Source organism: Chrysochloris asiatica, unplaced genomic scaffold (genome assembly GCF_000296735.1).
Source record: "Chrysochloris asiatica unplaced genomic scaffold, ChrAsi1.0 scaffold00085, whole genome shotgun sequence".
In the NCBI taxonomy this organism is placed as follows: domain Eukaryota; kingdom Metazoa; phylum Chordata; class Mammalia; order Afrosoricida; family Chrysochloridae; genus Chrysochloris; species Chrysochloris asiatica.
The window spans coordinates 1,638,141-1,664,911 of NW_006408603.1; the positions used below are offsets into that span (position 1 = coordinate 1,638,141).

The window sequence follows — 26,771 nt, forward strand, 5'->3', positions numbered from 1 at the left end:
TTTGTTCTTTTATCTCAGTAGTGTTGAGAGATTTATCTTCTAGCTCACTAGTTCTGGCTTCTATCTCTTCAATTCTACTCCTTTGCCCTTTCAGTTTATTGTCCATTTCTGATATTCTATTATTAATAGTTTGGAACTCTTTCCATAGGTTTTGAATTGTTTCCAATGCTGTATCTATCTTATTTGATTGTTCCTGTAGTGCTTTCCTGACGTCTTCCTTATTTTTCTCAACTCCATTGTGTAGTATTTTGATACATTTTATAATCATTTTTCTGAATTCCTTCTCTGGCATCTCTAAAGCCTGCCCATCTTCCAGTATGGAGTGTGTAGGTCTACTTCCAGCTTATTTGCCTCAGTCACTTTATCTCGTTTCTGGACATGTGCAGATATAGTGATCTGCTTCTTTTTTTTAGGCATATTCAGAGTTTATCTGTGGCCTTAATACTTAGATGGGTATGTATTTTTGGTATTTTTTATGCTTTCTGATTGCCTCCAGGTAGATGTGATCAGGAAATGGGTCTCCCTTTTCACTCTTCTTGAGAAATTTTATGATGCGACTGTTGGTCGTTTTAACATAATTTAGGATTTAATTTTTGGCTTATTTCCTTTTTTGTCTGCTTGTCCCGCTCCACAATCCCCGTTCAGGCCTTGTTTCTAGTTGTAAACAGTTCAGGGCTGGCTGTGGCCGTTTGGTTTTAATTGGAAACCATCTCTTTAAATTTCAAGGAGATCTGTGAACATGCGAAGTAGAACCCTCTGAGGGTGGGGTGGCTGGAGTGCTCAGTAGCTCAGTTACCCCTATAGTCACCAGAATGGAGGTGTGCAGACAGCAAGGGACCAACGAACAGCTACCAAAAGAAAAGAATGTCCACACATATATATCTGCAGTTCTGCCAGGCATCTTTGGCTGCTCTGATCCTTCCCCAACTTGATCTCACCCAACATGGCAGCTCCTGGAGCAACCGAGTGTTCCGGACTTGAAAGCAATAGATTTCTTGCTTCTGCCACAAATTCCCCAGCTGTAAGCCTTCGACTCTTCTAAATATTCCTTCACATGTGGTTCAGAGTTTTGGAACCATCCCCTGAGCCTGCTTGGTGTGGGGTATTCTGTGTTGTTGTTGATGGAGCTCTTTACTGCACTTCCACCCAATCCGCCATCTTTTTTGTTCCACTTAGTTCAGTTTTTGAAGCCTCCTCCTTGGTCTGTTCTCTTTTTCTCTTTATCATATGTTTTGTCCCTTGGTTTGAGAAATTGTTTTTGTGTGTTTCCATTAAGAAATACCACTGCATGCATTTTGCATTATAAAAAATTTCATTTTCAGATGTATAATTAGGAATTTGAAATCCTGGTGTGGTGCGCTGCAACATTATGCACTGGGCTAAATTGCAGTGTTGGTGGTTCAAACCCACCAGCTCCTCCTTAGAAACACTATCCAGGGTTGTTATGAGTTGAAAGGTACTTGAAGGCACTTAACAGTAACAATTAGGAATTTGATTTTAACAATATAGTTTTGTCTTTGGGAGACTCTAATACGCCTACCTCTTTCAGAATGACATGCCCATATATTCAGTTTATGTTTGTGTTTTTCATGATATGCATGTGAAAGCTGGACAGTGAATAAGGAAGACTGTACAAGAATTGATGCTTTAGAGTTATGGTGTGGGAGGAGAGTATTGAAAGTGCCATGGGCTTCCCATAGAACTAGCAGATCTGTGTTGGAAGAAGTGCAGCCAGAGTGCTCCTTGGAGGCCGAGATGGGTAAAGTTAGTCTCTCATTCTTCAGACATACTGTCAGGAGGGACCAGTCACTGGAGAAGGATATCATGTTTGGTAAGGTGGAGGATCAGAGAAAAAGAGGAAGACCCCCAACGAGATGGATTGGCCAAGTGGCAGCATCTATGGACTCAAGCATGGCAACAGTAGTGAGGTTGTCCCAGGATTGGGCAGTGTTTTGTTCTGCTGTGCATAAGGTTGCTATGGGTTGGTACTGACTCGATGGCACCTAATAACAACAACAACTACTGTGTACGATTTTGTAGTTTGTGCATGATACAATTCTTGGGGACACTTCTTATATTCCAGTCTATGTATGTATGATGCTTTCCATGGTTTTGGTTCGGACTCATTAGGGACCCTGTATAGAATTTCCAAGGAGTGACTGGTGAGTTTGAACCACTGATCACGTAGTTCTCAGTCTAGTGCTTATCTTAACAGCTACTGCCAAAATTGCATGCTATTTCTGAATTCCCTCCCCTTTTAAAATTGTTAAGAACATACATGGCAGCACAGTACTAGTACAATAGCTCCCACATTTATTATTTAGTGACTTTAATTATTTTTTTTATATTGTGCCCCCGTTGCTATCCTTTCCGAAAATATTCCACATAAGTTCAATACTACCCAAACAGAAGCTTCTCTTTCCCTCTCCCTTCCATCTCTGGTGACCAACAATAAACAAACATCATATCTCTTTAAGGCTATGTAATATTCCATTGTATGTATATGCTTTATTCACATCAGCTGAACCATTTTACATTCCTACCAGCAAAGGAGTCCTGTTAGTATATGGGTTATGAGTTGGGCTGCTAATTGCTAAGTCAGTAGTTGGAATCTACTAGTTAGTCCATGGAAGAAGATGATGCATTGTCTGGTCCCATAAAGATTCACAGCCTCGAAAACTCTATACAGACTTGCTCTGAGTTGGAACTAGTTCAGTAGCACACAACCACCACCACTACCAGCATTGGATGAGGGTTCGAGCTTAATTTTTAAAATCTTGCCAACATCTGTTGTTTTATGTTTTTTTATCCTTGCTATTCCATAGAGGTGAGGTTATATACATCTCATTGTGGTTTAGTGGTTACGAATCGGGCTGTGAACTGCAAGGTCAGCAGTTCGAAACTGCCAGCTGTTCCGCAGGAGAAAGATGAGGCGTTCTGTTCTGTTCCCGTAAAGATTTACAGCCTCAGAAACTCTGTATAGGGTCGCTATGAGTCAGAACTGACTCCACGACACATAACAGCAACAACAGTGTGTGGTAAGGTGGAGGGTTAGAGAAAAAGAGGAAGACCCCAATGAGATGGCTTGGCCAAGTGGCAGTATCAGTAGACTGAAGCATGGCAACAGTAGTGATGTTTACCTAGGATCAGGTAGTGTTTCGTTCTGTTGGTGCTGACTCGATGGCACCTAACAACAACAAGAAGTGTGGGGCTGGGGGCTTATGCATCAGACTGCAAGGTGGGTGGTTCAAGCTCAGCAGCTACTCCTTGGAAACCTTATACAGGGTCACTATGAGTCAGAATAGACTCGATGGCACTTAACAACAACAACAACAAAAACAACAGCAGGAAGCTCCTAAAGAGCTCTGGTAGTGTGGTGGTGGTGGTGGTGATGTGTATTGTCTATTCAAGTCCTTTCTTGTGCATTTTTGATTGGCTATTTGTCTTTTTTGTGAAGTTTTATGAGTTTGATATATATTTTAGATTGTTTTTGTTAAGTGCTGTCAGTTGGTTCCAATTCATAATGACCCAGTTTAGGGTTTCTGAGGAGCTACTGATGAGTTTGAACAGCCAACCTGTGGTTCAAACTGACCTTGTAGTCTTGTACTTACTCTGTAGCTCCACACCAGGATGTATGTTTTGGATTTTTGCCACACTGTATAGGGTTTCCTAGGAGCAACTGATGAGTTTGAGCCATCGACCTTGAGGTTGAACCAACCTTGCCACCTATTGCTATTTATCCAATATATGGTTACTGAGATCTTTCTTCCAGTCTTTGGCCTGTCTGTTCATTTTGTTAATAAAGTTCTCTGATGTGCAAAAGTACTTCATTTTGTCTTTTGTTGTTTAGAGTGTTTTGTTGTTGTATCTGATAATCTGTCATTTTCTTCTAAGAATTTTATGGTGTGCATGTTGAGGTCGTTGATCTGTTCTGAATTGGTTTAGGCTTAGATCTTGACTCATACATTATCATGTGGAATTTTCTCAGCACCATTGTATTAAAGATAATTTTTTTCTGTTCAGTGGAGTTAGCACTCTTGTCAAAAGTCAGTTGACCATAGATGTGTGACAGAATCCCTGTTGAAAGGGGAGAATTGTATCATGCTTTATACTCAATTTTATAAGGAGCTTTGGCAGTGCACTAGGTAAGTGATTGGCTGCTAACTTAATGGTTTGCAGTTGAAATCTACTAGCTTGCTTCTATAAAGATTACAGCCTTACAAAAACTATAGGGCATTAATTTGTACTCTCTCTATACAGGGTCTCTCTGAGTTGGAAAAGACTTGATGGCAAAACTTGATTTGGTTATCTTAATTCCATGCCTGACATGATTGTGGTGCTGTTTTTTGGTTCTTAAATTTAGCATCCGAGTTTTATCAGCAATTTATCTGTTTTGTTAGGTGCTACAATACTAGCAGATTAAAGCACAGATGCTCTTTTTGCCCACATCAGTATGAATTCAAGAAGCTCTGAGCCAAGTCAGCATTTCAAAGATAGATTTGTATTGGTTTCTTCTTGCTGTTATAACAAATTACTTATAAACTTGGTGGCGTAAAACAACACATGTTTATTTTCTTACAGATCTAGAGGTTAGAAATCCAGCATCATTTCTGGAGGTTCTGAAGAGAAAATTATTTTTTGCCTTTTAAAAATTTTAGCTACTATTGTTTTAGAGTGCCATCGAGTCTGTTATGACTAATAGCGACCCCATGTAGGGTTTCCATGGAGTGGCTAGTGGGTTTCGAGCTACAAGCCTTGCAGTTACCAGTCCAGTGCTTATCTTGTAGCTCTAAAACAGGACTATTGGTCACCTATATTTCTTACTTGTATTCTTCCTCTGTCTTCATAATGCATCAGTCATTCCAACCTATTCTTCCATATCCATAGAGTCTTCTCTTCTGTAGGCTAATATCCCTCTGTCTTTCTCCATTAAGATCATTATGATTACATTTAGTGTCCCACAGGAGAATCTCTCTAAATTAGAGCCTTATTTAATCACAATTACAACTTTTGTTCTTATTATATTTTAACATTCCTAGGTTCCAGGGATTGTTGTTGTTATGTGCTGTGGAGTCGGTTCCGACTTATAGCGACCCTGTACAGGGTTTCTGAGCTTGTAAATCTTTATGGGAGCAGAAAGCCTCATCTTTCTCCCGTGGAGCAGCTGGGAGTTTCAAACTGCTGACCTTGCTGTTCACAGCCCGATTCGTAACCACTACGCTACCAGAGCTCCTTAGGTTCCAGGGATTAGGATCTGAATATCTTTGGGGTCTTTATTCAGCCAACCACAGAATATCAGTATAATAAAAAAAGAAGACTTTCCCTCCTCCTGATTAATGCTTATTTCCTCTTCCTAAATAGGGCTTGGTAGGAGAAAGATGAGGCTTTTTGCCTCCTGCAAAAAGATTTACAGCCTTGGAAACCCTACACAGGGTCGATATGAGTCAGAACCGACTCAGCTGCACTTCACAACAACAACAACAGATAGAGCATCAGTTTTCTCTATGGTATAACTAAATAAGTTATTTTATTCAGCTCTTGATGTAATTTCTTTGGTCTTGTCTGTGACAGATGAATGAGTCATTTCCATGTGGACATCATGCTCGACTTCCTTAATGATTCCTGAAGAATATTCTTAATGTTGTCATTTTGTATTATAGTTGGTGTATTACGGTGCCCAGTATGCCGCCAGGAATGCAGACAGATAGACCTTGTGGATAATTATTTTGTGAAAGATACGTCTGAAGCTCCTAGCAGTTCTGATGAGAAATCAGAACAGGTATGCTTCTCAATTTTTCTTTCTATTCCTATCTTGGTATAGCAATGTGAAAATAAGGAAAACAGGTTTGGCGATTTGCCTAACAGTAAATCTGTTCCTTAATTCATGTTGAACTACTTACTTGCTTAGAAATGCATAGCTCTATTCTGGGCCTCCAAACTGGCTTAAATGAGATTTGTTTTAAACTTCTCTTTTTGTGTAAATTTAATGTGGATAGTATATATTTCTTCTTTATTTTAGGTATGTACTAGTTGTGAAGATAATGCTAGTGCAGTTGGCTTTTGTGTAGAATGTGGAGAATGGCTGTGTAAGACATGTATAGAAGCACATCAAAGAGTAAAATTCACTAAAGATCACCTGATCAGGAAAAAAGAAGATGTCTCAGGTAAGATAAGAAGCAGTTTTAATTATTACTATTAACCTCCTTCTTTTGCCTCTATACCATTTTATATTTGTTCTTTATAAATGTTGGCTACCAACATTAATAAAAATTGACAAAATTAGACAACATTTTATATTTCATTTAAAACTACTTGGTTTATTTTGCTACAGAGTCTGTTGGAGCATCTGGTCAGCGCCCTGTTTTCTGTCCCGTACACAAACAAGAACAGTTGAAACTTTTCTGTGAAACTTGTGATAGACTGACATGTAGAGACTGCCAGCTATTGGAACACAAAGAACATAGGTACAGAAATCATAATTGCTTACCAGGAAATAAAATAAAAGTTCTTATCAATGTAATTATCCTTTTAAAAAGTAAATACCCATCCCATAATTTTGTTATGATTATAAATCTGTTCTTAAAATATAATTTTAAGAAAAAACAGAACAAAATGCAGTTATGTAAGTTATGTAATGGTTTCCACATTCAAATCCAGTTATCATGAATATTTGTTTAAAATGTATCATTATGTGTGTTTGGGTTTGTAAGAACAGCACTGTGTTATTTCTTTGCTTTCCATGCCTCTGGTTCAGTTAAGTTAATAGTATGCTGTGATATTTAGGCTTAAGTCTTATAATTAAAAAAAAAAAAAAAAGGTAGTGTTCCCACGGGTATGGCTACCTTATAGTCATTTTAGCATCAGTGAGTAAATATACTGCTTTTATGTTCGATACAGAATCTATAATGAAAACTTTATAAACTTTATAAACATTGGAGTTTGTATTTCAGCCCTGTTTTACCCTCACAACAGTATTCACTCTTCATGCATCTTTTGCATCAGAAGTATTCTGGAATGGTGCTGAGATTTCTTAGTCGGTTGTATATCAACATCCTCTAATAAATTTCCCAGTCACCAAGGCATCTGTATATATTGTAGTTAAAAAGATGGACTTGTCTACCCATAGTCCAACATTTTCTAAAGTATTCTCTTTAGACCATTTCTACTGGATGGATGAAAACAAGTTTTATGAATATACTTTCAAAGAAAAGTGTTGGGTTAAACACACGTAAATGGGTTTCTTAGCCATGTGTTTCTTAAACCCTGTAATGTACTGTTCTTTATAATTATGTTATCATTATTTAACGGTGAGGGAGCCTATTCACAGAGAGCTTTCTCTACAAGGTTTCACACTAAGTGGTAGACCCTGGATTTGAAGGAGCTCTGGTAGCGTAGTGGTTACAAATTGGGCTATGATCCTTAGGGCCAGCGGTTCGAAACTACCAGCCGCTCTGTGGGAGAAAGATGAGGCATTCTGCTCGTGTAAAGTTTTACAGCCTTGGAAACCCTGTACAGGGTTGCTGTGGGTCGGAACCTACTCCACGGCACATAACAACAACCACAAGTGGGACTCTAGATCTGTTCTTAACTCTTGTGTTCATTGTTTCCCATATTATGTAGAGAATATAAGATACACAGAGTCTAGGTGTGGCGCTGTAGGATAAGAACTGGGCTGCTAACTGTTAGGTTGGTGGCTCAAACCCACAAGCTGCTCATTGGAAACTATACAGGGTTGCTATGAGTCGGAACTCGATGGCTCTTAACAACAACAGCAACAACAACATAGGATATGCAGAATACTGTATGTGGACGATCTCAAATTTACTTGACCACGTAAAACTTTTTTTTGTTGTTGTCGTTCTTTTTTGAGGCACCTCTCAAATGTCTCAACTTAGGTATACTTTCAACACAGCTATTTCTTACCTTTGATTGTTTTATGATAGTCTCATCTAACAACATTAGCTTTCCTTTTTCATAGCTCCAATGAGTTCTTTGAATGGTTTCATTGGTGTTAAGAGATAGGATGAAAAAGAAGTTGGTATACTTTTTTTCTCCCATGAAAGAATGTGTTTAACCCCCCATACTCTAGGAGTTTAATCATGATCCTTTTCTGTTTTTCACAAATTATATCCAAGTCATAATTCATAATCTTGGATACTTTTCTCCCATGTGTTAGGCCACACTTCTTTCTTTTTTTTTTTCCTGGATGAGCTATTGTAGAACCAGTGGATTTGAAAACCTGCGTTCTTCTTTTTAGAACACATTAACAACTAGTCTCTCTGTTTTTAAGTTTACCATTTCAATCCATTCTGTCCACGCTGCTGCCTTGATCATTTTGCTAATAGTTAATTGCCTTTATTGATATCCTTCATTGGTCTCCTATAGTTGGAGTTCAAGTATTTAATAAGGTAACTGTTTTTACGTCCTTCAAGAGTGGTTTCTTTCCCAACAGGATCACTACATGTACACCTTAATGTTGTTGTTAAAGTGTCGTCCAGTTGGTTCCGACTCATAACGACTCTAGCAACCCTGTATAGGGTGTCTGAGGAGTGACTGGTGAGTTTGAACTGCTGACTTAGCCCATAGTGCCATATTAGAACTCCTTGATAGTGCCATCTATAGATGAAGCAGCTTGGTCAAGCTTTGTGATCCTAACAGCTCCTCATATGGTTTTAGAGTTGGTCCTAGGGAAAAACAGGCTGCTACATGTTTATGAAAACATTAAGTACCTCCTCAAACTCCTGCTACCCCAGAAATTTGTTCTTGCATAGACCTTTCCTTTTTGTTTATCTCCTGCTTTTCATTGTGAATTGAGTGAAGGTTTATATATCAGACCATCAGTTTTCCATTCAACAAATCATATACTTTGCTTCATTACAGTTTTTGCAGTCTCACCTCTGTTTACCAACAATTAACAGTATTTACTGCTATCTTCATCTTTCCTTAACCAGTATCACTCTTGATATATATTGCCTGTCCTGTCACCCATGTTAATATTTGTGTACCTGTACCCCAAGAATAATTTTCTCTTCCCCCATCATTTCCTACCCCATGTAATAATCATAGAGTGTTTCTTTTATCAAGAAAAAATTTATTTTCATTTTTCACAACATTCATCCCATACAATGTTTGCACTTTTGTGATTGATCAGTTTCACTCAGCATAATGTGTCCTCCCTTTATTAACATATTGTGAGGTGTTTCACAGATTCATCATCATCCTTCAGTGTTTTGTAGCGTTCCATTGTATATGTGTACTACAGCCTTCCTAACCACTGTCTGTTGATAGGCATTTAGGCTGTCTCCATCTTTTTGATTGATGTCTCTTGTAGACAGCATATTAGAGGATCCTGTTTTATCCATTCTGCTCTCTATGTCATTTGACTGACACATTTAATCCACTTACATTCTGTGTAATTATCAATATGTCTTAATTGGTTGCTATCATTTTTTTATGGTACTGCTGGATTTTCTTTTTTGTTCCACATAATTTTCTATGGTGAGTGTTTTTTGTGGGGTTTAGTGTCATTTAAAAATTTTTAGTGTTCACTTAAACCAGACGGCTACCACTCCTCTGTCAGTTTGTCGTACTGTGGTGGCTTGTTAGTTGTTGTGATTCTGAAAGCTATGCCACCAGTATTTTAAATACCAGCAGGGTCACCCATGGTGGACAGATGAGCTTCCAGACAAAGACAGACTAGGAAGAAAGAGAGAGGAACTACTTCCGAATATTTAGTCACTGAAAACCTTATGAATAGCAGAGAAACACTGTCAGATATAGTGCCAGAAAACAATCCCCTCAGGTTGGAGGGCACTCAAAATGTGACTGGGGAAGAGCTGCCTCCTCAAAGCAGAGTTGACCGTGATGATGCGAATGGAGTAAAGCCTGTGGGAGAAAAGCCCGCGGGACCTTCACTTGCTTGCTGATGGGACACAACTCAAAATGAAGAGGGACAGCTGTAAACATCCATTGAAAATCTGAACATGGAATGTACAAAGTATGAATCTGAATAAGTTGTCAAAAATGAAATGAAACACATAAACATCGATATCTTAGGCATTAGTGAGCTGAAATGGACTGGTATTGGCCATTTTGCATCTGTCATCCACATGGTTTACTATGCCGGTAATGACAAATCGAAGCGGAATGGTGTTGCATTCATTGTCAAAAAGAACATACCTAGATCAGTCATGAGGTACAACACTGTCTGTGATAGGATAATATCCATGCGCCTACAGGGAAGCCCAGTTAATGCCACTATTATTCAAATTTTTGCACCAACTGCTAAAGCCAGTGAGGATGAAGTAGAATTCTATCAACGTCTTCAATCTGAAACTGATCAAACATGCAATCAAGATATATTGATCATTACTGGTGATTGGAATGCAAAGGTTGGGAGCAAAGAGGAAGGATCAGTGGTTGGAAAATATGGCCTTGGTGATAGAAATGATGCTGGAGAACACATGATAGAATTCTGCAGAACCAATGATTTGTTCGTTTCAAATACCTTCTTTAGACAGCATAAGAGACTATACACATGGACCTCACCAGATGGAATACATAGAAATCAAATTGACTATATCTGCAGAAAGAGACGATGGAAAAGCTCCATATCATCAGTGAAAACAAGGCCAGGGGCAGACTCTGGAACAGACTATCAATTATTCATTTGCAAATTCAAATTGAAGCTGAAGAAAATGAAAACAAGTCCACGAGAGCCAAAATATGGCCTTGAATATATTCCACCTGAATTTAGAGATCATCTGAAGAACAGATTTGATACATTAAACACTAAAGATTGAAGATCAGAAGAGTTGTGGGATGACATCAAGAACACTATACAGGTAGAAACCAAAAAGTCATTGAGAAGACAAGAAAGAAGGAGAAGGTCAAAATGGATGTCAGAAGAGACCCTGAAACTTGCTCTCCAGCGTAGAGATGCTAAATCAAATGGAAGAAATGAGGAGGTCCAAGAGATGAACAGAAAATTTCAAAGATCAGCTCAAGAAGACAAAGCCAAATATTACAACAAAATGTGCAAAGGTCTGGAATCTGAAAACCAGAAAGGAAGAACACGCTCAGCATTTCTCAAGCTGGGGGAACTGAAGAAAAAATCCAAGCCTCGACTTTCGTTATTGAAAGATTCACTGGGCAAGTTATTGAATGATGCAGAAAGCATCAAGAGAAGATGGAAGGAATATACAGAGTCACTGTACCAAAATGAAATGGTTAATGTTCAACCATTTCAAGTGTTTGCATATGACCAAGAGCCAATGATACTGAAGGAGGAAGTCCAAGTTGCATTGAAGGAATTGGCAAAGAACAAGGCACCAGGAATTGATGGAATAAAAATTGAAATCATTCAAGAAAGTGAGATGGCACAGGAGGCACTCACTCATCTCTGCCAAGAAATTTGGAAGACAACTATCTGGCCGACTGATAGGAAAAGATCTGTATTTGTGCCCATTCCAAAGAGAGGTGACCCAACAAAATGCGGAAATCATCAGACAATCTCTTTGATATCCCATGTGAGTAAAGTTTTGGATAAAGGTAATTCAGAAATGGCTGCAAGCGTACATTGACAGAGAGCTTCCAGAGGTTCACCCGATTCAGACGATGCCGTGGACTGAACAACACTGAATGTTTCAAAATGAAAAAAGGTGTGTGACTAAGTTGTATTCTTTCACCATACTTATTCAGCCTGTATGCTGAGCACATATTCCGAGAAGCTGGGTTCTATGAAGAAAAACGTGGCATCAAGATTGGAGGAAGACTGATTAACAACCTGTGATACCCAAATGATACAGCCTTGCTTGCTGAAAGTGAAGAGGACTTAAAGCATTTACTGATGAAGATCAAAGAGCACAACCTTTGGTATGGATTACATCTCAATGTAAAAACAAAAATCCTCACCACTGGACCAGTAAAACAACATTCTTATCAATGGAGAAAAGATTGAAGTTGTCAAGGACTTCATTCTTCTTGGATCAACTATCAACACTCATGGAAGCATCAGTCAAGAAATCAAACAATGCATAGCATTAGAAAAATCTGCTACATCAGACCTTATTAAAGTGTTGAAGAGCAAAGATGGCAGCTTAAGGCTTAACTAAGGTGTACCTGACCTAATCCATGGTATTTTCAATAACCTCATATGCTTGCGAAAGCTGGACAGTGATTAAGGAAGACCATAGAAGAATTGATGCTTTTCTGTTAGGGTGTTGGAGGAGAATATTGAAAGTGCCATGAGCTGCCAAAAGAACCAGTAGATCTATTTTGGAAGAAGTGCAGCCACAGTGCTCCTTGGTGGCCAAGGTGGTCAGACTTCGTCTCATACTTCAGACATTGTGTCAGGAGGGACAAGTCGCTGGAGAAGGATATCAGGTTTGGTAAGGTGGAGGGTCAGAGAAAAAGATGAAGACCCCCAACAAGATGGATTGGCCAAGTGGCCAGCATCAGTGGACTCAAGTGTGGCAGCAGTAGTGAGGATGGCCCAGTATTGGGCAATGTTTTGTTCTGCTGTGCATAAGGTCGCTATGGGTTGGTACAGACTCGATGGCACCTAACGACAAGTGTCATTTTCATTTCTGTTGTGTTAATGACTACTAAATCTTTCTGATATTTTTCTTTGAGGTTGAACTGTAATTTAAAAAATGTTTTTGGTGCTTAAAACAGTCTATTTTATCTTGAAATCTACTTGAATTCCTTGCCATTTAGAAGTTCCGTATCTACACTATTCCCTCTTTTTGCTTTGCAGTTGACTTCATTATAAATTGGTATCTCTGGTTCCCTGCTACCAATCTTGTAGGTTTGTTTTACTTTAAATACTTCTATATCTGGATTGAGTTTTGTGTGGTGTTGTCATGTGTGGAAATTTCAGACTGTTGTCTGATATTGTTGATTCTCATAAAGTTGGTCATTACAAATTCCTTTAATTTCTGTTTCTCAGAAAATGTCCTTATTTTGCCATTGCATTTGAGGGATATCATTGCTTTGGTGTATGATTCTTTGTTGACAATATTTTTCTTTCAGATTTTTCATATGTCATTCCGTTGCCTTCTTAACTGCATGGTTACTGTTGAGAACTCAGAGCTTTGCCTTGTTTTTTTATTCTTTGTGGGTAACTTTTTGTTTTCCTCCAGCTGCTTTCAGAATTGTTTCCTTGTCTTTGATTTTGGAAAGTTTGACTATGCTTTGTTTTGGTGATTTTCTTTTGGGATCTGTCCTGGGGTCTGTTCAGCTGCTTGAATGCTTATCTTCTTGTGTTTCATGATGTTATGAGCATTTTCTTCCAACTCTTTTGACAGTTTTCTCTCTGGTTTTAATTGTCTCTGTTGTGAAATTATAGTCACCTATAAGTTCTTCTTCATTTGTTCTTCTTCATGGTGTCCCATATAACTTTTAGGCTTTCTTTGGATTTTTTCATTCTTTTTTTCTGATTGTTCTTCTACCAAACTACAATTGAGAGACTTATCTTCAAACTACTAATTCGAGCTTCCATTGCTTTGCATCTTCTCCTTTGTGCTTTCAGTGTATTGCCCATTTCTGAAATATTAGTATTAATCTTCTAGGTTTATAATCGCAGGTTTTGTATTATGTAAAAATTTGCATTTATTATGTCAGTTTGTTCTTGTAGTGTTTTACTGAATTCTTGTAAAGTTTTTTTCTGTGTTCTCCTTTGCTTTCATCAGTCTTTATGTCAATCTCTAAAGGTATGTCAGTCATTCACTTGCATTCATTTTCAGGTAGTTCTAGCACCAATTTTTCTTTAGAAATGGTTTTTGTCTCTGCATCTTGGTCATTGGTTCTTTGTGTGGACTAAAATTTTTTGTTGTTTTTGGGACATTGCGGGTTTGTCTTATTTGTAAAAACAGTAGTTGTTGGACCTGGAGGGGAGAAATTTCTGATGGGCTCTTGCAATTCAAGGAGTTCACAAGGTGGTTGTGACAGCAGAGTTCCTGGCCTTACATGGAATTTCTATTGGCCTCCATGTTATCTATGTTCAGGGAACTCAATCCAGAATTGTTTTGTGGAGGCCGTTGATGGAACTGATTTTCGTGCTTCTTGTTTTTGTTATGTACCGTGGAGTCAGTTCCGACTCATAGCGACCCTGTACAGGTTTTCCAAGGCTATAAATCTTCACGGCAGCAGAAAGCCTCATCTTTCTCCCACAGAACAGCTGGTAGTTTCGAACTGCTGACCCTGATGTTCGCAGCCCGATTCGTAACCACTTTAGGCCCACAAAAAAGCTGGAGGCATGTTGACTGGTTACTTGAATGTCTTGTGGCTCTGCGGGTATTGTAGATATGGGTGGAGCAAAGCTCACCCAAATCCAGATATCAAAGTAGCACATCAAAGTGGCCCAACTGTGGCCCTTAGCTCACATTGGCATGGCTCCCAAACATGTGGCTCTGAACTCCCATAGAACAGAGTCTATCCTGGGGATGGATGAGTGTGCAAGCTAGCCCCACCTGTGGTCACCAGGGGATCCTGGGGAAAAAGAAGAAATCGCACCTTTCCCGTTGCCTGTGTGAATTTCCTTGACCAGGCCTACTTCTTCTGCCAAAGCTGCTCACAGGATGGTTGAGCTGAGTCTGACCAGCCATTCACCAATCAGTTTCCCAGTGTTCCTACTTGGCTTCTCCTTCAAGCATGCCACCCAGCTCTTTAACCTTTTTTTGAAGTTTTGAATGTCAGTATTTTCTTCTCTGTCTGTTTTATTTGTTCTCTAGTATCTTTTTGTATAGAGTCCATGTAGTGTGTCTGCCTAATCTGTCATATTGCTGAAAGCCCCTATTTCTTATTTTAAATGGAACCCTCTTGGGTTCTATCTTCCTCATTAAGAATTTTTCTCTGACACCATCCAAAACATTACAGGTATTTTAGGTTTTAGAATTATTTTATGTCATTTAGTCATTAATTCATTTTAGTCATTAATTCAGAATGAATTAATGATAAATTAATAAAGCTAAGAATTCTTTCCCAGATGGGTTACATATACATTAATATGGCATCTGGAGCCCTGGTGTGGCGCTGTGGGTTAATTCACCGGACTGCAAAGCCATTTGAACTGTAAGGTCAGCACTTTAAGCTCACCAGCTGCTCCTCGGAAACCCTATACAGGGTCACTATGGGTCACAACCAACTCGATGACACTTCACAATGGCATCTGGAAATTTTCTGTTTCAAAATCTCAATGTTTGTTGCTGGGTGATACACACATACATGTTTTTACATAAACTCCAGGCTGGGTAATCCCATTGTGAACACTTCGAAAATCATATCTGAATCACAGAAGCTTGTAGCTGGAGGGGCAGAGATTGATTGGTGAGTGGTAAGGTTGGTGGCACTGGTAGTAGTTATAACACAGGACATGATCACAGATACCGCTTTTTACAATTCTGCCATGGCTTGCCTTTATTCAAGGCTCCATTCAAATATGGCCTGCGGGCTGCTAACCTCAAAGTCAGCAGTTCAGAACTACCAGCTGTTCAGCTGGAGAAAGATGAGACTTTCTGCTCCCATAAAAATTTATACAGGGTCGCTATGAGCCGTAACCGACTCCACAGCACATAACCACCATCCTCATGGGCAATTTTGGACTCTTGGTGTGATGCTGTAGTATAAGCACTGGACTGCCAACCATAAGGTCGGCAGTTCAAAGCTATCAGCTGCTCCTTGGAAATCCTATACAGGGTCGCTATAAGTTAGAATCGACTCAATGGCACCTGACAATAATGGGTAATTTTACGGATGGGAGATATAATCATACTCCAAAATTCAGGTAGACCAAGTTAATGCTGAATTGCTTGCTTATTTTTCATGAGAGATAGTGACAGTTTATCTTTAGTTGCCTTGGAATGTCACGAGTGGTTCCTACCCAGGTGATTCTACATAAGAATTTCAGAAAAGTACAGTAAAGTAGAAATATGAAAATAATTAATAAAGGTAAAGAGAAATGTAGTAAAACACTTTAAAGAATAAAATGAAATTTTGAACTGGGTTTCTCAAATGATAAACAACAAAAGAGACAAACCTAGACTAGGTTAATAAATGATGTAGGTAGCCTTATAAGCAAGAAAGTTCCAGGGAATTGCAACCAGAAGTGAGGACGACTGTCTTGTGCATCTTTCCTTAACTTTATTGTTAGCATCAAAGGTGAGATTTTTCAGAACAACCCTGAATTGCTGAAGCATGTGACTTGGGAAGAGGAAGAATGAAAGGGTAGGGTTAAACCTTTGATTACTCAGTGGTATAGAACTGCAGATATGCTGTGATCAATTGTTACTAGTTATAGTTGAGTTTACTTCTCCACTGGTAGTGTAGTGGTTATGAATCGGGCTGCGAACCTCAGGGTCAGCAGTTTGAAACTACCAGCTGTTCTGTGGGAGAAAGATGAGGCTTTCTGCTCCCATAAAGATTTATAACCCCGGAAACCCTGTACAGGGTCGCTATGAGTCAGAACTGACTCCACGGCACATAACAACAACAATGGTGACCCATATGTGCATAGTTGTTGTTGTTAGGTGCTATCAAGTCGGTACTGACCCATAGCGACCTTATTATGCACAGCAGAACAAAACACTGGCCTGCTCCTGGGCCAGCCTCACTACTGTTGCCACGCTTGAGTCCATCGATGCTGCCTCTTGGCCAGTCCATCTCATTAGGGCTCTTCCTCTTTTTCTCTGCCCTCTACCTTACCAACATGATATCCTTCTCCAGCAACTAGCCCCTGTTCTTTATAGGGTTTTCAAGGCTGTGACCTTGAAAATGAAGGCCTTTCTTTTGGTGCTTCTGGGTGGATTTGAACCACCCCTCTCTTCGTTAGTAGTCCAGGGCTCAAATATTTGCACCACCTGAATTTAGAAATGGTAGGTCCAGTTTCTAAGAAGTTTATTCATTAAGATACGTAAAGAAATGCAAACTAATGAGAAACAAGTTAAATATACAACTCACTGATGAGTTATTTCTGATTGCTGAAATGAAAGTAGAAGGAGAGTGTTTTGGTGGATCCTGAAATTGGACCAATGTTAGATTTTGGTCACTTTGAGCACTGGCTGACAACAAATAGCACTGAATTAATTATCTCTGATCATTAAGAAAGTAGTCTAGGTAACAGAAGCACTCAACAAGAAACTGCTGAAAAAAAGACATAAAATGTGAAGGAATTGTTTCATTTTGTGGGATGCTATTGTCCGTTCCAAAAGAACCTTTAATAAATATTAGACAAACTTCTGGGCACAGTGTCTTTGGTTTTGGATGCTGCAGAATGGAAAAACTTGTTTGGGTTAAAGCAGGATCCACAGTTTACTACTTAACAATCACAGGTGACTGATGCAGACGCAAGAAAACTACAAAAGGACAGCTAGCTTGGTGGACTGCATAAAAGCTGCTACAAAGTTTGTTTACCCTGATAAAGAAGGATTGTTCTTCTCTTATTTGTGACAGGTGAAGTGACATGTTATGCTTCATATGCCTTTCATGTAGGATGTAGGATTGGGTGTGTGGTGATGAAGTTCAGCCAGTGAATATGCCCATTACTTAGGTTATAATAAATGCTGTGATTAAGAGGGACCTTGTTTTTGTACCGGTACCCTATGTAATTTCATGACTGCACAGTCAAATAACAAAGTGACAATTTGAGAAGTCATCTGGATTTGGGAAAAATTAAGTCCAAGTGGAGAGTGAGAAGTGAGTTACTCTGCTGAAATCAAGGAAATTAAGTGTAAATCTGCATATCATGCCCTTGTCAGTCACCTCCCCCCCCCCCAAATATCCAACAAAAGTTAGGGTCCTTTTTCACTCTTTTTGTTGTTGTTTAGTGCCATCAAGTCAGTTCCAATCATAGCCACCCTGTTTACAGTTTCTGAGGAGCAGCTAGTAGATTTGAACTGCCTACCTTGTGGTTCAGTGCTTATCCTACAGTGCCACACCGAGACTCCTTTGACTCTCTAGAGACAGTGAATGATCATGAGAAGCCTTTGAATATTGATATTTGGTTATCATTTCCGGTTAAAAAATTGGGTTTTTTTTCCCCTCCAATTGCTATACATTGAAGCCTACCAAATGGTATTCCCTGTTCTCTCACACACAGATTCTAAGTATCTTTTAAGTAATTTATTTGTAAATTTGAAAGTATGATTAAGAAGCACCTTACATCTGAAGAGAGCCGCTGTATATGATAGATTGAAAATTCTCATAGTCTCTTCTGTTTAGTATCAAATAAACAGGATAGAAACCAAGTATTTTCCCTGCCAACTTTTCTGGGGATTCAGGCCCATAAAATAAAAGCAGAATTTTCTGAGGTGGGTAGATTTTGAGATAAAAGAAACAAATGTTGGTCCCAGCATTTTTTCTGCATTTTCTTACCTTGACTTTAGATGTGATGTTTGGAACTCTGACACCATTGTTTGCTCATGAGTGAAAAGATTAGACATTTTCAGCGAATCTTTTTGTTATAACAGCAAATATCACGAGCAATGGCTGATATATCTGTGAACAGTTCTGATTGACACATCCACTTAACATGAACGAGACCAAAGTACACTGGGAAGGTGCTGGGGAGGGAAGAGGTCTGAAAGAATACAGGAACAACAGGAAAAATAAAGCAAAAGTATGGTATGTTGAAATATATCTGAAGCTATTGGTCACAAAGAGCAAGATCTCTGCAGAAATCAATCTAAGCACAAGGTCTTAAGTATGATAGCTGAAATAAAAAATTAATGGGGTTGGTAGATAGATAATTCATGAGAGTCTCCTTGAAAATAAACTGCAAAGAAAAAATGGAAAATGTGAAAATTTTCCCATTCAAATTTACCCAGCTCAAATCACAGAGAGAACAGAAATTGTGGGAAAGAAATTATCAAATAACCAATTTAAGAAATGTACATGAAAACAGAGAGCCACCAAACTGAAATGTCCTATTCAGTACCAAGCACAAGGATGGCAAAAAGACCCATATATAGATACCATTGTAAATTTATAGTAAGTTATGGATTAAAAGGGAGCACTGTAGCTCTGTATAATAAGCATGGGTTTGCGAACCTCAAGATTGGCAGTTCGAGCTCAGCAGCCACCAACCTATGTAGCATCGCTGAGTCAGAACTGACTTGAAGGCAAATATAAAGAATAAATTTTATTTTGGGAAAAAACCCGCAACTTGGATTTTGGTGGTTGTTTGGACCTAACTACCTTATAATCCGTCAGACTGTGAAGTCGTTTGAACTGCAAGGTCGGTGGTTCAAGCTCACCAGCTGCTCCTTGGAAACCTATACAGGGTTGCTATGGGTTGGAAATGACTCAACGGCACTTAACAACAACCACCTTATATAAATAGCAATGCTAGATACATCTTTTGGCTTTTAGTGCTGTGAAGCAGTTCCTGAGACGTTAATGTCATCATGAAACCAAGAAAATTCGGTAACCTCCTGACTGTATTTTGCTGTTTCTTCATTTGAACATTTGGATTGTTTTCCAGTTTTTGACTCTTAAAACTTACCACAAATGTTTTTATATACTTTGTAGGATACATGTATCTATCGTATTTGTTTTATTTGTTAAGTGCCTTGTAGTGGATTTTTGACTCTCCAAGGAGAGGCTTATATCACTGGCCTGAGGTTAGCAATCCAGTGCTTATCCTACAGCTCTAAACCAAGACTATCTAGGATATGCATTTTGGATAAGGATTGCTTAGGCATGTCAAGTTTTTAACTGTAGATGCAGATTTTTTATGATTAAGGTTTTTTTCTCATGCCAGTTTTGGTAAATAAATGTATTTCTATAAATTTGTCTATTTTACCTAAGTTTTCAAATTTCTTGGCATCAGTTTTAATTAGTGTCTTTTAAAAACCTTAGATCTGTATTGATGTTCCCATTTTTATTCTTTTTAATTTTTTTGTTGTGAATTGAGTGAAGTTTTACAGAGCAAATCATCAGCTTTACCTTCAAAAAATTATATACTTCATTACAATGATTAAAATCCCCTCTATGTATCAACTTAAAGTTAACAGTCATTACCTGTATTCACTCTGTTGCATTCCTTATGCTGCCGTTATCTTTCCTCTGGTAACCTTCCTCTTGTAAATTGTCTGCTATGTTACCCATGTTAGCATATCTACTTTGTATCCCATGAGTAAGTTTCCCATCTCTCCCCTTGTCACCATCATAGAGTTTCTTTTATCAAGAAAACTTACTAGTTTTTAAAAAATTTTTTTACAATGTTGGTCTGACACAATATTTGTCTTTTTGTGATTGACTAATTTCACTCAGAGTCCTGGTGTAGTGTTGTGGGTTAATGCACTGGATTGCAAAGTCAGTTTGAGTTGCAAGGTTGGCAGTTCAAGCTCATCAGTCGCTCCTTGGACACCCTACACAGAATTGCTATGGGTCAGAACTGATTCAACATCACTTAACAATTTCACTTAATAAGCTGTCCTCCAGGCTCATCCATGTTGTGAAGTGTTTCACAACTTTATCATTATTCTTCAGTATTGCATAGTATTCCGTTGTGTGTATGTACCAAAGTTTGTTTAACCATTCTGTTAATGGGCATTTAGACTGTCTCCATCTTTTTGATGTGTCTTTTGTAGACAGCATACTGAAGAATCCTGTTTTCTTATCAGTTCTGCTCTCTGTCTCTTGACTTATGTATATTTAATCCATTTATATTCTTTGTGTTACCAGTGGGAAAGAATGACAGAATTGATTGCTGTCATTTTTCTGTGTGGTTTATTTTGTGGTGCTGTTTCAAAAGTTTTGTTCCACATTATTTTCTGTGTTGAGTTCAATTTATTTTTTATTTTTAAGGATTTCATTGTGGCTTGAGTGAAAGTTTACATGGCAGATCATCAGTTTTACATTCAACAAATCATACACCTTGTTTCATTACAATGATTATAATCCCCTCCATGTACCATCAGTTAACAGTATTTCTCTCTATCCACTTTAACTTTTTTTTTTTTTTAAAACAAAACACACAAACAAAAAAAAAACCCCACTCAGGCATATATAATAATTTACACTTACAAAGGGCACATTCTGCAAGTCTGCCTCCTGGCTACCAGCTCTTACTCCCTCTCTTCCTATGAATCTAGAGTCCTCAGCCACACCCTGTCTACATGACCCCATCTCTGCCTCGGTCTGTGCATCACTGATTCTCTGGATAAGATCCCACAGTCTCCTTTTGCTCTTCTCCTTTTTTTGGTCCTAGGGTCCTCTGTTTCTGGACTGTAAGATTAACCACTCCCCTGTTTTTGTTACAAAACTTCTACATTTACAATTGTGACAGTCACACTTAGTCATGGTAACATTTATTCACTATTTGAATCATATGAATCTTATTCCCATCTCTCTCACAGACCCATCTAGAGAAGATGAAAAGTACTCCGTGGGAGATTCTTTCTTCCCACCCATACTCTTAAACTAAACTTCCTCTTGAAACCTTGTAAGCCAGTCATTTTGTGCCTGTATCGCCCCCTCATTTTAGGTAGCCAATGTCTAAGTTGCCTGTCTATATACCCTGTGTACAGAGGGGATAGATAGCATTGATACTTGATGTGAAAACTCCTTCCCTCTGTGTTGGTATTTAGAGTTACTAAAGGAGCTCTGGTAGCGTAGTGGTTACGAATTCGGCTGCGAACCTTAAGGTCAGCAGTTCGAAACTTATCAGCTTTTCCACGGGAGAAAGAGGAGGCATTCTGCTCCCGTAAAGATTTACAGTCTCGGAAACAGGGTCGCTATGAGTCGGAACCGACTGCACGGCACATGATAGCAACAACAACCTCCGTGAGTATAGGTCAGGTTCATCAAAATGTAGCAATTTACTCTTGTTTCCTTTATCAAAAAGGAAAAAAAATTTTTTTTTTTTTTTGGGTAATATTTCTCTAGTCGAGTTCTGATTATCAAGCCATCAAGGCTAGGTCAAATGGGTACTGTCTGCAAGTTTGGGTGTTCTTGTGCATCTCCCATCACTTCATATAAGCTGGGTGCTTCACTCTTAGCTCTAGCCCTCTGTGGCTATGTGTGTCCTTGTCCCTGGGCTTAAGACACCTCAAGTTTCACCACACTTTGGAGCAACCATCCCTTCCTCTTCTCTCTCTCATCTCCAGGTCAACGGGAGTCAATGGACTGTGAGTGAACTCAGCCCATTTCTTCATTGCTGCCTTTCCCCCTATTCCACTCAACGAAGACCAATGTGGTTGCTAGCAAGCTTACATGGCTGCTTGTGTGTTCCCTCTGAGTTTCAGTCTTAGAGGGGAGTTTGTCCTGAAGGAACTTGATTGTTTGCCTTAATGGCTTCCTGGTGAACAGCTTGCTTATTCTTGTAGTAGCCAGTCATGCTGACATTTTTGTTTTGGGTTTTTCCTGATGATCTTTCTTTGAAGATTTATCTTCTGTCACTCTAGCGGTTCCAGGCTAATCTGCTTGTCCTTGCTAGTGGGAATGTTCCACCTCAGAAGGTTCTGGATGGGACTTAGGATTCCACTTAAGATCCTATATTCTGCAAAGGCTTTGTAAGAGGCCTATTTCACTGGGGTTCTAGAACCCCTTTTAGGTATTTCAATCAGTTATAGGCTGAAGACGGCCTTACAAGTTTTCTGTAATCATGTTTCCCAACATTCCTTCCCCCCGCCCCCCCCCAACTTTCCTTTCTATCCCACTCAAGTGTCTATTTTACAACAGTAGGCAAGGGAAACTAATATTCATAAGACAGTCAAGCATTTTAGTATTATTTCCTTTCTGCAAACTGTGTCTAGATCCCTGTATCACAGAGCCCTGTTGTTCCAAGGTTGAGTATGGATCACTATTTACCTCTGTCCCACTTAGCCCATGCAAACCTGTCTCAGTGTTCCCTATCTGTCTTGTTCTTCCGCCTCCTCCCCATTTTTGTATTGCCCTTCCCAACACCCAAACTAAACTCCTTCCCCAACCCCATTGTTGTGGTTACCTTATAGTCCATTAACTCTTCCTTCCCTTTAAGACAGTCTTATTTTATCCTGTAATCTACCTGACCTTCTCACCACCTGGATCTCTGTTCCTCTGTGTTTATCTTCTTTCACAGTGTAATTGTTTTGTTCATAAACGGACCTCCCAGATCCTCTTTTCTTTTAATTTTTATTCTCTTCTTGACTCTTCCATTTGTTGATTGAGGTCAGGGTGATACTGCCACGTACGTCTTTGTCTGGTTGTTTGTTCTTGTTGGTTCTCAGTCCACAGAACTTACTTTACAATGTTTTTCATAGCAGGGTTGGCTTTGGCAAAATCCCTTAGCTTCTGTTTATCCTGAAATGTTTTGATCACACCATCGTATTTGATTGACAGCTTTGCTGGGTAGAGGATTTTTGGTTGGTAGTTTATTTTCTTTCAAGGTTTTATATATGTCTCCCCATTGCCTTCTTGCCTGCCTGGTTTCTGTTGAGAGATCTGAGCTTAATCTGATTTGCTTGTTTTTGTATGTTACACTTTTCTTTTCCCTAGCTGCTTTAAGGATTCTGCCCTTATTTTTGAATTTGAAGGCCTTGATTATTATAAGTCTTGGTGATTTTCTTTTGGGGTCTATCCTTCCTGGGGTTCGTTGAGCTTCTTAAATGCTTATCTTTTCGCTTTTCAGGATGTTAGGGAAGTTTTCTTCCAGAAGCTCTTCAACTATCTCCTTTGTGGACTTGTGTGATTCTTCCTATTATGGAATGCGGACAGTTCTTAAGTTATTCCTCTTCATGTTGTCCAACATGAACTTAGGCCCTTTTCAGATTTTTTAAATCCTTTTTTGTGTTTGCTCTTCTATCTTAGCAGTGTTAAGAGATTTATCTTCTAGCTCACTAGTTTTGGCTTCTATCTCTTCAGTTCTACTCTTTTTGCCCTTTCAGTGTATTGTCCATTTCTGATACTGTATTATTAGTCATTTGGACCTCTTTTTCTGGAGGTTTTAAATTGTTACCAATGCTGTATGCATCTTACTTTCCTGACTTCTTCCTTATGTGCCTCAACTTCATTGTATAGTGTTTTGATAACATTTTATAATCATTTTTCTGAATTCTTTCTCATGCATTTCCAAAGCCTGCCCATCTTCCAGTGTGGAGCGTTGGTCTGCTTCCAGCTCATTTACCTCAGTCACTTTATCTCGTTTCTGGACATGTGCTGATATGGTCATCTGTTTTTGTTTTTTTGGGAATATTCAGGAGTTACCTGTGCCTTTAATGCTTACATGTGTTTGTATTTTGTTATTTTTTATGCTTTCTGATTGCCTCCAGTTAGATGTGATCAGGAGATGGGCTTCCCTTTTCACTCTTCTTCCTGAGAAATTTCAAGTTGTCACTGTTGGTCGTTGTGACGTAATCAGGATTTAATTTTCGACCTTATTCCTTTTTAGTCTGCCTGTCCTACTCCAACAATCCCTGTTCAGGCTGTTTTGTACTGCTGTTTGGTTTTAAGTGGAAGTGTCACTTTAAATTTCTAGGAGATCTGTTGCTTGTGTAGTAGAATCCTCAAAGTGTGGGAGTGGTGTGTCCACTTGCTCAGGCACCTTCTAGAGTCACAATATTGGAGGTCTGCAGACAGTGAAAGACTAATGAACAGATTTTTTTAAAAAAAAGAATGTCGCACCTTTATTCTGCAGTTCTATCAGGCGTCCATGGCTGCTCTGATCTTCCTCCACTTGGTCTCCCCCAGGATGGCGGCTCCAGGAGCAGCTGAGCATCTTGAATTAGGAAGCACTGAGTTTCTTGCTTCTGCTATAAATTCCCCTAGCTGTACGCCTTCCAGCCTTCTAAATATTCCTTTATATGTGGTTTGGAGTTCTGGGACATTAAATTTGATGTGCAGGTGCATCAATTTTTTTTGTAGTTAGTCTATAATTAAGTAAATTTCCCCCTATTTAAAACAGTCTGTTTTATCTTAAAATGTACTTAACTTCCTTGTCATTTGGAAATTATGTACCTACAGTATTCCCTCTTTTTTGCTTTGTAGTTGACTTCATCATAAATTGTTTTCTCCGGTTCCCTATATTCAGTCTTGTTAGGTATGTGTTACTTTAAATACTTCTATATCTGGATTAGAGCCCTGGCATGGCGCGGTGGGTTAATGTACCAGACTGCAAAGCCATTTGAGCTGCAAGGTCAGCAGTTCAAGTTCACCAGCTACTCCTTGGAAACCCTATACAGGGTTGCTATGGGTCAGAACCGACTCGATGGCACTTCACAACAACAACATACCTGGATTGAGTTTTGGATGGGGTTGTCATGTATGGCAATCTTAGGTTGTTTCCTGCTGTTGTTGGCTCTTAGAGAGCATCCTGTGACACTTTTTGTTAAACTTCGTCTGGTTATTACAAATTCCTTTCATTTCTGTTTGTCAAATGTCCTAATTTCGTTGTTAATTTAGGGACAGTTATCCTGAGTATATGATTCTTGCTTGGCAATTTTTTCCTTCAGTGTTTTGTAGATGCCATCCTATTGCTTTCTTGTCTGCCTGGTTTCTGCTGAGAAATCAGAGCTTAGTTTTATTGGTTGTCCTTTGTAGGTAACTTCATTTTCTCTTCGTTGCTCTCAGGATTTTTTTCCTTGTGTCTTTGATTTTAGAAAGTTTGATTGTAATATCTCTTGGTGATTTTCTGTTGGCATCTATCCTTTTCCTTCAGCTTCTTGTATGTTTACTTTCTCATCCTCATGATGTTAGAGAAGTTTTCTTCCACAACTCTTCAACAATTTTTGCTCTGGTTTTTTATGGTCTCTTCTATTCTTGAATTCTAGTCACCTGTAAGTTGTTCCTTTTCATGGTGTCTTCCACATAACTCTTAGGCTTTCTTTGAATTAGTTTTTTCTGATTGTTTTTACAGCATACTTGTATTGATAGATTTTTCTTCAGTCTCACTAATTTGGGCTTCCATTGCTTCGCATCTTCTCCTTTGTGCTTTCAATATATTGTCCATATCTGAATCTTAGTATTAATTTTCTAGATTTCTCATTGCAACTTTCATATTGTTTCAAATTTTATTTTGTCTGTTCTTAATAGTGTTTTCCTGAATTCTGAAGATTTATCTGCTTTTCTCGCTTTCCTTGATCTGCCTGTCAGTTGTTGATGGTACCTAAGTATCATTCATTTGAATTATTTTTCAGTTAGTTTTATTACCTTTTTCCCCATCAGAAATGTTTTCTGTCTCTGCATCTTGGTCATTTGAGTTATTCTCATTTTTCTTTGTTCCAGCTAAAGTTCTCTTTCGTCTCTAGGGTTATTTGGGGTTGTCGTAATTGTATTTAGTTGATGATTGATTGTATGTTGATATGTTCTTAGGCTCTCACCAGTTATCTCCTGTGGGTGTAATTAGAGAATTGAAGTGTGTACTCTGTTCTTGATTGCCATTATTGGCTGTTGATCAGGTGATACAGGACCTGATTTCGACTCTTGCCCAGTAGGTGTAGCTACAGAAATAATGGTTCTGGCTTGACTGTGTGGGCATGGTTGCTGTTCCTGTCTGGTGGGAAAAAGCACCCCTCTCACCCCCACCCCCGTCCAAGGAAACAAAACTGAATATGATAACAAGGAGCCAACAATAAATGAAAAAAAAAAAAAAAAAAAGATGAAATTAAAAACCGACAGTAAAAAGAAAAAAAATATAATGACTATAAAGACAAAAGAGGGGCAGGGAATTGGAGCTATAGATAAAGAAACATAAGTGAGGGGAAAAAAGGAAGAAAACACAAAAAGCATGTAGTCCAGTGAGAGGGAAAATGTAACCTAAGAGTTGAGAGTTCTAAAGAAAAATGCAAAGAGGAAAT

General features: G+C 38.8%; 1 protein-coding gene across 2 annotated transcripts in view; it reads left to right on the forward strand.

The window, feature by feature from the left end:
- The window catches only part of TRIM33 (tripartite motif containing 33), a 150,456-nt gene that overhangs the window by 53,840 nt on the left and 69,845 nt on the right, over nt 1-26,771 (forward strand). For both annotated transcript variants that reach the window (XM_006865884.1, XM_006865885.1), the window contains exons 2-4: nt 5,661-5,779; nt 6,020-6,164; nt 6,332-6,464. In XM_006865884.1, the coding sequence (XP_006865946.1) occupies nt 5,661-5,779; nt 6,020-6,164; nt 6,332-6,464 (397 nt within the window). The remainder of the gene's footprint in view (nt 1-5,660; nt 5,780-6,019; nt 6,165-6,331; nt 6,465-26,771) is intronic.